At 39.0% G+C, this 14,024-nt stretch overlaps 1 protein-coding gene across 3 annotated transcripts in view; it reads left to right on the forward strand.

The window, feature by feature from the left end:
* Positions 1 to 13,227, forward strand: part of doc2b (double C2-like domains, beta) — a 256,275-nt gene extending 243,048 nt beyond the window's left edge. For all 3 annotated transcript variants that reach the window (XM_079608666.1, XM_079608667.1, XM_079608668.1), the window contains 5 exons: positions 3,159 to 3,285; positions 7,649 to 7,806; positions 9,999 to 10,080; positions 10,157 to 10,253; positions 11,324 to 13,227. In XM_079608666.1, the coding sequence (XP_079464792.1) occupies positions 3,159 to 3,285; positions 7,649 to 7,806; positions 9,999 to 10,080; positions 10,157 to 10,253; positions 11,324 to 11,460 (601 nt within the window). In that variant the 3' untranslated portion in view covers positions 11,461 to 13,227. The remainder of the gene's footprint in view (positions 1 to 3,158; positions 3,286 to 7,648; positions 7,807 to 9,998; positions 10,081 to 10,156; positions 10,254 to 11,323) is intronic.
* Positions 13,228 to 14,024: the final 797 nt, after the last annotated feature.

Here is a 14,024-nt window from a genome sequence, read left to right on the forward strand (position 1 = left end):
ACACTACCATAGTCAGCCATAATCAAAACAAAACCATTCTAGAAACAGCAATAAAGAGCAATGCCGTCTAGGGAAACAATCCTATCCACATGTAACATAACAGGGGTAAAGTGGCTTTATTAAGCAGACCTTTTGGACATGCCTGAGTGCTCCTCCAGCTGCCCTGTGCCTCATTCAATACCTTTATCAACAGGGGAAAGAAAGCGTGATTGCCAGTTTACCTGGAACATGACTGAAGTCTTTGGAGAGCTGAACTACTGAGTCAGGCTGAACGCTTTAGCAATGGTGTGTCACAACAACACATCTAACTTCCAGATGGGAATAGAACAAGCATTCAGGAATTCATTTTTGATGCAGTGGAGAGGTGACGAATAGAAATCATGTGAAATGGGAAGGATTATGTGTACGTCCTTATTGCTAGACCTTTGGCATTGTTTCATCTCAGCCCCCCTAAAAATCTGTAAGATTACGAGGTTATTTCACATTGAGTCCTCCTCTGAGTTGTTAAAATCGTTCAAGTGTGTGTCAGTAAGTATTATCCTTCCATTATTGCGTGGCAATGTTCAGCTCAGAGCACAGCTCTCAGATGCTTGCTCCTCTTTTCTCAACTGATAATAAAATAAAATGCAACCAAATACACCACCGTTCAGGCTGAAATCCTAGAATCACCCTTTCTGCATTAGTCTTTTTGATGTATTTTATTGCTGGATGTACTGATGGGGCTATTTTCTACAAATGCATCATGTATGAAAATATTTTTAGATCATAAACTATTATAGACTACTCTGGAATAGTTACTATTCACCTGAAGTGCCTCGTATGCTTGTCCGTCTGTTTCTAACTCGTGGGGTTTTATGATATTTCTTAGTGAGGGAGTTGAAGGAATGAGTCATGTTATGAGGTGTAAAGCATGAGGATTACGCCAGTCCTTGAAACTGAAACAAGTAAACGTATCTAGAGTGAAAATATATCTGGATTTTATTGTCTGGATCAGTACTGCTGCTGTGAGAGACAAAATGGACTGGGTAGAACCTGCCTGTTTTTCTTTTTTTTTCAAAAAGTAAGGCCTTCTTTCGAATCATATAGGAGAAGTTATTAGATGGCACGTAGCCATAGGAGAATAAACAGTGCATAAACTGAATTGCTTTTCATGCTTATCATGACGTGCCAGCTTTGAATGTGCAAAAGCTTCAATGAGATTTGAAAGCTTAGACAGAAGACAGTATTTTCAGTAAATGACTTGCATTTTGGTCTGTCCCTCAAATGTAATAAGCTCTGAAGACCATTATTCATATTTACTTTTAAGGAACTTTTATGGTGTGTTTGGTATCCTCTTTTAAGCTTGACATTATAAATAATCCACTTATTGTATGGAACAGCTTGGATATTCTGCAAAAATATCTAATTTTAAAGGTACCACTGTAACTTGTAGGCCCTTTAGTGGTTAAAAAAAAAAAACTGCATGCATTTTGCGGAAGAACATTGTTTTGCTGGTGCTTCGGCTCTGCATGACTGCGGATGAATATGGTTCTTACTCATAACTAAAAAGAGCGAGAACATCCTACTGCTCATAAAACATTCACTATAGGCTTGAGCGATATAACCAGTTTAGATGGAAAGGATCTCAAGCTGACTAGCTGAAGACGTTGCTGTAGCTTTACCCATTAATAGACACGATACTTCCTTGAAAATAAATTCCAGTGCAACTCTGTTAGAGCTACATATGGCAATTTATCTGTTCAATAAAATACCTTACTCACCTGTTGAGTAGTAAAAACGTCATCTCCACGTCGCTTTTACAACATCATCTAGGTTCAATCGATGTCGCCATCTCCGAGCCAAGCCAATGTTGATTCTTGTTTTATTACGAGCTGTCACATTCTCTTTTTGCCGGCAGACTCTCCTCTCCTCTGCGTTTTTTCAAAACAGGTGATTTGCCAGAGTTTGGCGGCTCCATGTCAACCTTTCTCGCTCGTTGTGACCACTAACCTATGCCCCTCACACACCGTTCACACGTTAAACCAGCTGGAGCAACTGATATGAGACACGCACGGGAGAGTGACGTACAGTACTGTTCAAAAGTCACTTAAGCCAGTTATTTATACATTTTGCTGTTGTGTTTCAGTAGGAATCCATTGAGATTTTTGAATGCACAAGGAGTCTGACAACAGTCGGTATGATCCACATGGTGATTTCACCATTATCAAATCTGTCTGTGATTATATGAAGAAACTGAGACAGACTGAATCCAGAAGAACTGCAGCAACGTCTCCAATACCGACTGTTGTCAATTGTCTCTTTCTGCTGTTGACCAGTTCATCACCATGTTAAACACATGGATTTGTTGTTATTCTGTCCATCTGTTCTTGCTGTAAATGAGAGACATCAGCAGAACGTTCCTTTTTCATGTGTGAACTACTCATCTGTATCCAGTCAAATGTTATTATTGACCTGTACAAAGCTAAAAGAAGCTGTGCCTTTGTTCCTACCCCCACATATCAAGTGGTTCTTGCCGATACTGCAAATAGCACAGAAAACTCATTTCACAGTCAGCAAGCTCAATGCAAATGAACATCTAGTGAAGAGATAGCACGAAATCCTCCCATGGAGCTTCTGCTATGAATTCGGAATATATGGGATATACTGAATAAATGGTTCTGGTCACACTATGTATTTGACTGAGATAAAGTATTTATCAAAATGTAATGAAACACAGGTGGTGGGGAATCAGTTTGCAATGCCCACCTTCAGCACTTGACTGGATATGTGGACGTACTCCTTCAAATATCTCTTTGACTGAACTTCAACTGAGTATAGATTTTTTCTTATTTTGGATTAGACGTGGGTCAAACCAGTTCTAAATAATGTAAATAATGAATATTTATCAAGTGTTGATAAAAAAAAAAGAGTGAAGGAAGCTAGATTAAAAAGTTTTTTTAAAGCGGAGTGTCTATTATTTCTTTTGATACATTGACATTACATAATCATATAGAAAAATATTCTGGGGCCATGAGAATGTTGTGAATATGATCAAAACTGCTGGTGCTGACTGGCAACCTTGGCAAGAAAGAGTTCTAACAAATCTTCTAACTAGCTGTGTAGTTCATGGCAAGTCTACAATCCAGATCTGATACTGTCAAACTTTTATTTTCGTCTAGGATTTCAGTGTGTGACGAGGACAAATTCCGCCACAACGAATTCATCGGCGAAACCCGAATCCCCCTGAAGAAACTCAAACCCAACCAGACCAAGAGCTTCAGCAACTGTTTGGAGAAACAGCTTCCTGTGAGTAACACAGTCTTTTACTGTTCAACGAATCAGTGTGAAGACGGAAGGAGCTCAGTTGTGCTAATCATCAGTGTGGTTGCCTGTGAGTGATGGAGAAATTGAGGGAAGTTTGAAAGCTACATAAAGAGATTCAGATACCAAATTGATTAGGACGTTCAAAGTGACTCTCATTAGAATCAACATACTAATTAGAAATCAATTATCATTGAAGCAACATCCTCACATCCATCAACCATCTGTGACAAACATGACAGGCTTACAAACACCAGCACAATGTGATAAAGCTATAGGCTGCTCACTGTCAGAGGAAAACTAACAACCATACACACATTGTATCGCCTGAGTAAAAGCACCTCGATTCAAAACCTGCCACATCCTCGAGGGAATACATTTTTGTTTCACTGCCAACTTTGTATGAGGGACACAGACCCATAAGGCACATGTCACATGTATACCTGGGTCATACCTTATATCTGAAATGCACTCGTCCCAAACTAAACCCAGCTCAGCAGGAAGTGTTTCGTCAGCACCGTGCCTTAAGGCGCACAGCTCTGCTAGGATCAGCACAAACCACTGCTTTATATGTTCTGGCAGGAGAGCGTTGAGGAAAGCAATTCCATAGACTTCATTGTAGACATGTCTTCTTCATTTGAGGGTGGTGGACGTAGGTTTTAAGGCATGTCAAAGGTCTCCATGGGTTGACAGGATGAGCAGGTATTGGGTGGGGGATGATCTCATCTAGTATGTTTTATCAGAGAACCTTTAGCTTGAAAGGCAGAGGTCATATAAACCTAGACATTTTCAGTAGCTGAACTGAATTGTTGAATTGATAGAATTTTTTTGCTGTTATTGGTATCTATTACTCTCTGAAATGCTTGATTCTGATTGGTCAATCTCAACATTCCAAGGTCTGTTATTCCCCAATAATGACCGTTGTCAATAGCAATGCTGTATGACAGACCGGGTATCTGAAGCTGGCGCTTCTTTGATGTTTCTGGATCACCCTGCTTATAATTTGTTTATAATAAAAAACAGCTGGATTTACATTTTCCTCTATTTATCATACATATATCCTCTACTTGAGCAATATCAGATGAGCAAGAATGCTGTTGTTCTGAATTTGGCTGTAAGCATGAGTCCACAATGTGATGTTGTTTTTATATAACAGTTTAATTAACAGTTCATATTTTAGACACAATATTGCCAGTTACTTATGAAAATAGTTCCAAACAAAGTCAAAGCAGAATTGACTAATACACGTATCCTAGCAACACAATGTAGTGTTTTGCTCCTGAATTAATCTGTTTTTTAACTACCGGTAATCGGTTTAAAGAAACGAATCAGTAAGCACGTTTACATGCACACCAACATGCTGGCAACTACCACAAATCTATTTAAATTGACCTGTTTTACCAGTTTACATGCAAACCCATAAACTCTCAATGCAAGAAAACCATGTTTCCAAGACTTTTTTTTTTTTAAACATAAGCATCCGTGTATTCTACTAAGAGTATTCTATTTACTATTCTATTTAGTTGTGATGTTAAATAAATCTTATTAAACTCCAGAGTATGCCAAAATGGCAGTGGGAAAGACTCATTCTCCTCTGATGTTTGCAGTTTCTATGACTGTGCCACTGCTCCTTCAGCTGCACGAGGTGAGAACACATTTTATCCTTTCACAGGTCAAGAAAGATATATTTCCTCCTTCCCTACAGCTAAACACTTGCTCTGGTTGGATGTGAATAAATCTGCAGAAACCATGCTTTCCTGTTACATATCACATATCACACAGCTCTGCTAGGATCACCACTGCTTTATGTGTTCTAGCAAGAGAAGGACTGAAACGTCGGCTTACTAAACTTAATCAGTTTAAGAATTTTAATGTATACATACTCAATGACTCGCTCATTAAGACAGTCACTTGTCGCCACTTACTAGTGTAAAGATGTAACCTGCAGAAAATCAAAAATCCCCACCAATAATGCACAGACAGGAAAAGCCAGTTCACTCATCCAAGACCAAGTCCTATCTACTTAAATGGGGAAATCCTGAAATCTCAAAAACTCACGTTTAAATAACATATTTCAAATCAGCAAATAGTGTTAAAAATACTTATTTTTCAGACTGCACCTGCCAATATGCATAATGGAGACCAGCTAGTGAGAGCTCTGCAGGTAAATCTCACTCCCCTGATCTCAAGAAGTGCACTAGCGACTGATTTGTGCACCTGATTAGCATGCCCTTGTTAGCGCTTGCCTACCATTCTGAGACGTCGGTTCGGGTCCTGCTCCGAGCGGGGCGAGTAGGACCGGGGGGGTTACATTGGTGCCGTGACCCAGGTGGGAGTGAGGTTTAGGGGGGTGAGTGTTTCGGAGGCCAGCTAGTGAGAGCTGTGCAGGTAAATCTCACTCCCCTGATCTCAAAAGCCGCAGTTGCGACTCATGCTAGAGACTGCAGTTGGCGTTGTTCATTTGTTGTTGGCGTGTCCGCCTCCCATGCCGGAGACGGCGGTTCAAGTCCCATGCGGTGGGGGGCGAGTAGGACTGGAGGGGTTACACGTGTGGTCATAAGTGCGCGTCTCAGAACACTTGACTGTTTCCATTGCAACCAGACCTTCTGATGGTTGCTGCAGTGATGCAATGACTTTACCAATCGGCGATTGGCTGTTATTTAAAAGGCGGGACTTATTCCCCCATATTGCACTGTCTTTGTACAGTATTTGCTGACAGTCTGTCCTGAAACGCCCGCAAACAGACAATCAGTCGCAAACAGAAAAAAAATGTCAGTGCTGTAGGACACCATTCAGCCAATCAAATTACAGGACTGGATTTAACTGTTATATAATGACAAACATTCTCCAAATGTCTTAGTTAATGTTTTGCAAGGTAGGTTTCAGCTAGCCTCTGTGACCTGTAAAGTTGATAATGCAAGCACCACAGATTGAGCTAATCAGTCTTTCAATGAAAAAATATGACATTAAAGTGAGAAATATGACAGGAATGAAATGTCCCCCAAAAGCTGAAAATTTTAGATTTTCCAAGTTTTTACAAAGTTGACCTGTAAGATCAGCATACAGACTGTGTTGGGATCTGCTCTTATAGACCTGAGAGTGACTCCACCAGCTGGAAAACAGTACGAACCATGTTTGTTGTGTGAAGAGACTCTGTAATGTGTATGAGAGTATGTGTGTGTGTGAGTCTGTGATCTCCAGTGGGGACGGAAATGAGACAGCAGTGTGTGGGGGAAGAGCAGAGACGCCTCCTCCACAGCTAATTAACTTCATGCTTGATGGCTTTGGTGGGTCCACAAAGTTCTGAGAGAGAGAGTAGATTTACCTCACATTCAACAGTTGGGATGATCTCGGCTCTGATTCTGCTCTGTCATAAAAAATGTCTAGACAAGAAAACATTGGAAAGAAGAGAGTGGTGCATGAAACTAATTGAGCGAATGAATAAATTATCTACTGGGACACAACACTTGTGTTTAATAGAATGTTCTGTCTATTTATGGGTTGATAATTAAAGCCGGGCTTAAACTACAGGAGTTTTGAAATCTGGTTGCATCGTAAGGAGAATCTTCACAGATTTTCTTCTTTCAAATGTCAAACCTGCACACACTACAAATGTCAAAATCGTGTCGCATAAGCTTTCATGTAACTCAAATAGTAGAGCGTTGGTGCTTGCAACGCCAATGTCATGGGTTCGATTCCCAGGGAAAGCAAGAACTAATAAGAATGTAAATGTGTACCTTGAAATGCAATGTAAGTCGCGTTGGATACAAGCGTCTGCCAAATCTATAAATGAAAATGCATCACACGCTACAAGATAATCTTAATATTATAGTGCCAGATCTCATAGGGAGGTGGAAGTATACAAATATATACTGTGTCGCAGCGACTTGCTGGAGACATTATAAAGGCAGTTGTGTTGGGGGTCTCCATCTCCATTGTTCACCGGACCCGTACAGCTGCTTGTTTCATTGTCAATTCCTGTCAATCCTAAATATCAAACATGTTTGATATTGTCGGGACGGCCCCGATGTGTCGTGAGCAGATCAAGTTCAAGATTTGATCTGTAAATGCCTCACATTACTAGATAATCTGTGCCGAACATCAGAACTGACCAATGCCCTGGACATTTTTGTGGAGGGGTAAATCGGCCATACATTGGGCTGAAGCTCCTGTAGTCTGAACCCGGCTTAAAGCAATCAGATTCATAGAACTGCCACATATGAATGCTAGGTTTCATGTTTAAGTTAATACTTCAAATATATTCATTTGTATTATGTAGTCTACATCCATCCTTTTTTATAGTTCTTAGAAGCTGGACTGACTGTTTTCTATTTGTGTGTTGACACAGATTGACAAGACAGACGACAAGTCTCTGGAGGAGCGAGGGCGCATCATGATCTCTCTGAAGTACAGCTCTCAGAAGTCTGGCTTGGTGGTTGGCATCATCCGCTGTGCCCATCTCGCTGCCATGGATGCCAATGGCTTCTCTGACCCCTATGTTAAAACGTAAGTCATACCTCTCTCGATCATCTGTCGTTTCTCTGTTCTGTATGCTGAAATTTCCGCTTATTTTCTGCACCAAAAGCACAACACAACTGTTCATGTTCAGAGGTAATAAAAACCACATTGATTTAGTGAAAACTTTTGTTTTGTGGAACAGAAGATCTGTGCATACTTGAGTATGTAATTTACATATATCAAAGGAAATCCAGCTTCCTGTTGCTGGATTTAGTGATGCTAGTCGACTAAAATCTGTGGTATAACAATTAGACATGACTTTCATGCATTGAAGTCAGAATACATGGAATACAAAGATTTTTTTTTTACATGGATATACCACAGGACCCTGATGATTATTACGAGTTTAAAAATATGACCCTTCTATCTTCCTAACCTTTCGTAAAGGTCTGTCACGGTTTGAAGTCGTGATCAAACTAAAAATCAAAGTTGGTTCTATCCATCAGTTGTTGATTGATTTTGAGATGTGGGCAGTGAATCCCAAACAAAGGCAGATAAACGTGAGCATACAGAGGCTGAAGCGTTTAAGCGGACTGAGTAATTGGAGAAGTCCAGGATACGTCACCTGGTGCCTGGTTGGAAGAAAACTCAAGACTACAATTGATGCGTTTCAGGAATTCAGAAACAGTGTGCACTAATAACTCCCTTTGGAGTGACTTTGAGGTGTGTAACTTTGCAGACAGTTTTCGTGCTCAAACAGCAACATTACACACTAAAGAAAGATGAAAATGTAAAAAAGTGAGGTTAACAAAATAGCAAAACATTAAACCTGTGCACAGATGAATTAGGGGGCTGATGTGTTACCAAAAGGTTGTAGGTTTGAATCCCACATGAGTGAGCACTTAACGCCAAACAGCTATTTAGCATTAAAGCCCTGGATAAAAGCGTTTGCTAAATGATTACTGACAGTGTATGAGTATGTATGTGCACAGGTATGTTTGTAAGCTTTAGCACGTCTATTCAACCATGCCAAACACAAGCATTAGCAAGACCGTCAACGGCTGATACCAGTGCAGTCATAAGCTTAGAATCCTGTCTTTGATACAGAGAAATGCAAATCTCTTTGTATTTTGAGGACTGGGATGTTGGTTTAAGTGAAGGAATGATCTCTGCTTCAGCACAGAAGGGATTTGAGCTCTCAACTCCCTCACTTCCTGAATCAAAGCATTTATTGAGGGATTATAGCAGTCACTATGTTTTTGCAACCATTGGTCAATTTCAACAGCTTGATTCTGTCTCTACAAAAGCTTTGAATACGAAATGATTCAGTTGTTGTTTCTGCTCGTGCAAATCTTGTGTATTTGTGTCATTATTTCGTCTCCGTCTGCTATTTTCTAATCATTGTGTCGTTCCTGGTTTTCCCGTCTGCACAAAGCAGTTTTTCCGGATTGATAGCAGTTGACGACGTTCACCTTTTTGGGAAGGAAACGAGTTACTTTTTATTGAAAAGTAGGAGTGTTCATTTTTATATAGAGAAAGAGAACTGCGGATTAATTTATTCAGAAGAAAAGCTGAAATTGTTGACTATAGAGACAGCGTAACGGGAGCAAATGTCAGGAGCGAGGGAAGCGAGCCTTTCACAAGTTTCACTTTTACCTTAAATGTCTACGGGCATCTCTGTAATATCTCAAAGAAGATTTATTGCCGTTTTTTACTCTTATTTAACAGATCCCTAGATGATAAAATAAATGAGAGGGAATTTCTATTATTGCTTTTATAATATAAGACACAGGCTTATTAGGCAGCGGAGTTCATGCCTAGATCTTCTTTAACCAGTTTATTGTCTGTTTATCTGGTGGTCTCTGGAAAAGAGCAAGGGACCCTCATTAAGAAGACTCGCAGGGAGAGAGCCAGAAAGAGGCATTTAATGATCTCGAAGTCCGTTTTTTTTAAGTGAACCTTTTATTTATTTAAGTAAGCTCCTAGAGCAAATGGTGGAAATATCCTGCCATGAACCTTGTGTATCCTTTCATGGCTTCTTCATTCCGCTCTTCAAATTTTATATACAAGAGCTGCAATGCCCTCTGGTGGACATATTGACTTGTTGCATATGACTACGCCATTCTGAATGTTTTCACGTGTGTTTAAAATGTGTGCCAGTTTTACTGCCTGTGCATCAAGAGTAATAAGCCCAGTGCCAAATTAGTAAAAGTATATTCAATATCACCAATGTATTTCAGGTATCTCAAGCCAGATGAGAACAAAAAATCAAAGCACAAGACAACTGTCAAAAAGAAGACCCTCAACCCTGAATTCAATGAAGTAAGATTAACCTGACCAATGCCTGACTGTGTACACAATTGTTTTAATAATTGCTAATTCCATTCTTCTATGACAGGAGTTTTTCTATGAGATCAAGTACGCTGACCTCAGTAAAAAGACCCTGGAGGTGACCGTTTGGGACTATGACATCGGCAAATCCAACGATTTCATTGGTAAGACCTAAGTCTTGTTAAACCTACATTTAATCTTTCATTTTTATGATTATATTATTTGTATGCTATATTTTTATTTTTTGTTTTCATGGTTTGTGGTGAATTTTATGTTACTACCAAAGGTTATATAGTCTCAGGATGCAGATGTAAATGTATAATTTTTACATTTACGTTTTATTAAAATATAATAAAAAATATGATACACAAATTATTTCTCCATAAAATATTCTTAATAGCTGAAAAGTACCGGTATAGTTACTATAATTATACAGATTTTGCTAAACATTACCGCTGATAAATGTTGACATACAAGGAAAAACGTTACTTTGGTTTGTGATTCTCAACCCATTCATACAAATCACAAGCTATATTTACGTAAATGCAACTGCCTGTAGTGTCCAAACAAGAGACGGCAAAGTTGAGAGCAGAGTGAACATATGCAAACACACACAAATAAAGCACATTTTAAAAACTGTGTATTTATTTGCAACAATTATATAAGTGAAAAAGGTGAAAGTGGCCTATGAAGGCCAAGTATGCTAACCCAATACACAGAATTTGTCCTCTGCATTGTCCTCTACCCATCGAAGTCAGTGCACACACATTAGTAGTGAACACACATACACCAGGAGCAGTGGCAGTCATTCACTGTGGCGCCCGGAGACCAATTGAGGGTTAGGTGTCTTGCTCAAGAGCACTCCAGTCATTTCCTGACGGAACTGAGAATCAAACCCATAACCTTCAGGTTACCAGTCTCCAACCATTAGCCCTCAAAACAAGACAAGACACAACTGCATATTGTTTAAATCAACTAAAATATTAAACTCCTGTTGTTAGAACAGCTAATGGGCTTATATGTTGTCATGATAACATGATAAGCTAATGAGGAAATTATGTTTGGTTAAATTGCTTCCTTCACAAAGTGTGTGCCAAACGGCTACATTAGACATGCAAGTGCTCTGCCCTTCGAAGTGAGTTGCCGTAGTGCTAAGTGACGGTTTTGCCCACGGGGAACTTCTGACCTTTGGTTGTTTTTGGCTGTTTAATGAACTTTTCCACCTTTTCTCCAGGTGGAGTCTCTTTAGGTATAAATGCCAACGGCGAGAGGCTAAAACACTGGTTTGACTGCCTGAAAAACAAGGACAAGAAAATTGAGCGCTGGCACACGTTAACCAATGAACTCCCTGGTTCAGGGTACAATGACTGAAAGGCTCCCTTTCGAGTGGTTGCAGCGAAGCCCCGTCCCGCCCCGTTCCTACATGATGTGGATGTGAAGCCCAGCAGCCTGTGATGGATAGATCAACACTTCAGCAGTCCACTGATTTAGAGATGGGTGCCAGTATCTGATCACAACTAACACACCTGCTCTATCTCTTGTACTCGTCCTGGTGTTGAGCTTGCAGTCTGATTGTGTGGCTTGATGTGGCTTTTGGGCTTATATAAGGGTCTTTAATCAACCTGTGTTTGTACAACCTCATTGAAAATGGAGAGATATTGTTCCCACAGCCAACAAGAGATCAGTTCCTGTCTTCAAATACTTAACCACACTCTACTGCTCTCTTTCTCCATTTTCTTGGCTATCTCTGAGGTTTTATGTGTATTCAAGAATGCTGTTTACAGATGTTAACTCTCAGTAAATGTACCATTACGTGTATGCATCATGGCAGCAAATGGGCTCTGAAAATACAATTTTCAAAACTGCATATTGTTTACATCTAGAATACAGTCTAAAACCTTTCTGAGGCCAGGGCATAAACTGTAAACTGATGTTATATTTGTCAGTGGACGTTAAAAAATTCATACAATTTAAAAAAGTTTTTACTTCCCCTGTCTATTACAAAATGCTAGAATATTTTCTTGTTTTTTTAATTAAAATGAATACCTAGAGGAAACCGAGCCCCAACCCTGTTTACACAGAGGCACTATACTAGAATTAAAGACCATGGATTATACAGGTTTATACAACTCTTGCCTGACCATTAATTATTGATTTTCAGATGAAACACTGTGCCCAAGCCCAATCCATACATTACATATTTTATTCTAAAGTCTGTAAATCAAAAAATGGACTTGACAAACTTTTACAATTTGAGATTTATTAATAGCATGTTTATCTTATTCTTCCTTTGAGCATTTTAAAGATGACTTAATATATTTTTTTAAATGCCGTGTTAAAGTCATTTAACACGTTTCTTTTAATTTTGTGTATTTCATCAAGTTGTGTTATTTTGTGACATTAAATTATAAGCAGTGTATTATTTTAACCTTTCTGTATTATTGCATATTTAGCATGCCGTTGGTGAGTTTTGTAGATATTATATTACTGTATGTTTGACAAAATGTTTTTGTTTTTTAATTACCAGTAGAATGTTTTTGGGGGGATTTCACGGTTTAGGGGAACCCTACATTGGAGATCAGACTTCTATAGAAGTTTGTTTCCACCGCAGAATAAAACATTTTAAAAGGTAATTGTGACTTTTTATCACAAAATTCTGGGGGGGAAGTCAGAATTGTGAAATTAAGTCACAATTACCTTTTTTTATTTTGTATTCAGTGGCAGAAACCAGCTTCCATAGACAGATGTTGGAACTCATTGAAACTCCTGTATACAGCCCTACGGTGTGTGTGTGTGTTCACCAACTGAGCAACCTTATCGCTCTCTGACGACGTTCATTGTCAAGCCACTCCTGTGACATTTTTGTAATCTTTTTGCTTTTGTACACAAACTCTATGGCATAAAAATGCATGCAATGTTCTTGGGCTGTCATTAAAATAACATTGCTTAATGTTTGATACTGCTGTTCTTCTCTGTAAAAACAGTTCCTGCTCTCGGATGCTACAAGAATGTCAGCCTTCCTTTTCAGACCGTTTTTGTACTTTTGAACGCTATCGCATTGCCCGTCAGGTTGCTCCATTGACTGGACATGTGACTGCATGTTACAAAAAATAAATCTTGTCTTGTTTTGATCATTTTTAACTCTCAGGCAGTTGTTTGCATATTATAGTGGTCAATATATTTCTCCTCCTGGTTCACCTTAATCTTGCACCGAACGGCCGAATTATCGTGCCTTTTCTTTTGTAACCGTGTGTTTTTGCACCGCTCACTTTACAAAGATTCCTAGATTGATATTAGCTTTTAATATGGAAACAATATGATACATATGGCATAAGTTATTCTTGTCTGTGTTACACTGTTAAAACATTGTCTCTTAAAGACACACTATGGGTATCCTTGCACTGTGTGATCGTGCCGTGATGGCAGAGGTGGAGGATGCCCGTATAACTTCAGATTCTGGCATCTGGTAGTGCTAAACATTCAAACTAAAAAAATAAACTGTTTGGCTGTTTTCTCCCTTACTCACTGTACAACTTAAATCCTCATGTATTCTTTGAATATATTTATTTAAACCATATTTATAAGATCTTTAACCCGTTGTGGGTTAGTCAACAACTTATATCGAAAATATCACGAACCACCTGAAAGCATCAAGAGTTTCAGTATAATGTCATTATCAAGTGCCGTCAGACACCAGAATCTGTATTTTACTTTCATTTTTTGTCAAACTTCAAAGTATTATATCTAGAGTGTTTTTTACTATGGCAAATGATATTTGCTATTTACATGTTCAGAACTGGAAACCCATATCAAATAAACACCTGAAAATGAGTTCAACTCTTTTTGTCTTGGAGATTAATATCAAACTGGAAATAAACAGTGCCCTTGGAACTCTGTTTTAAAAAACAGAATATTGAATACAAATGATTAAAAAC

The sequence above is a fragment of the Phoxinus phoxinus genome, assembly GCF_949152265.1.
Source record: "Phoxinus phoxinus genome assembly, chromosome: 3".
NCBI lineage: Eukaryota > Metazoa > Chordata > Actinopteri > Cypriniformes > Leuciscidae > Phoxinus > Phoxinus phoxinus.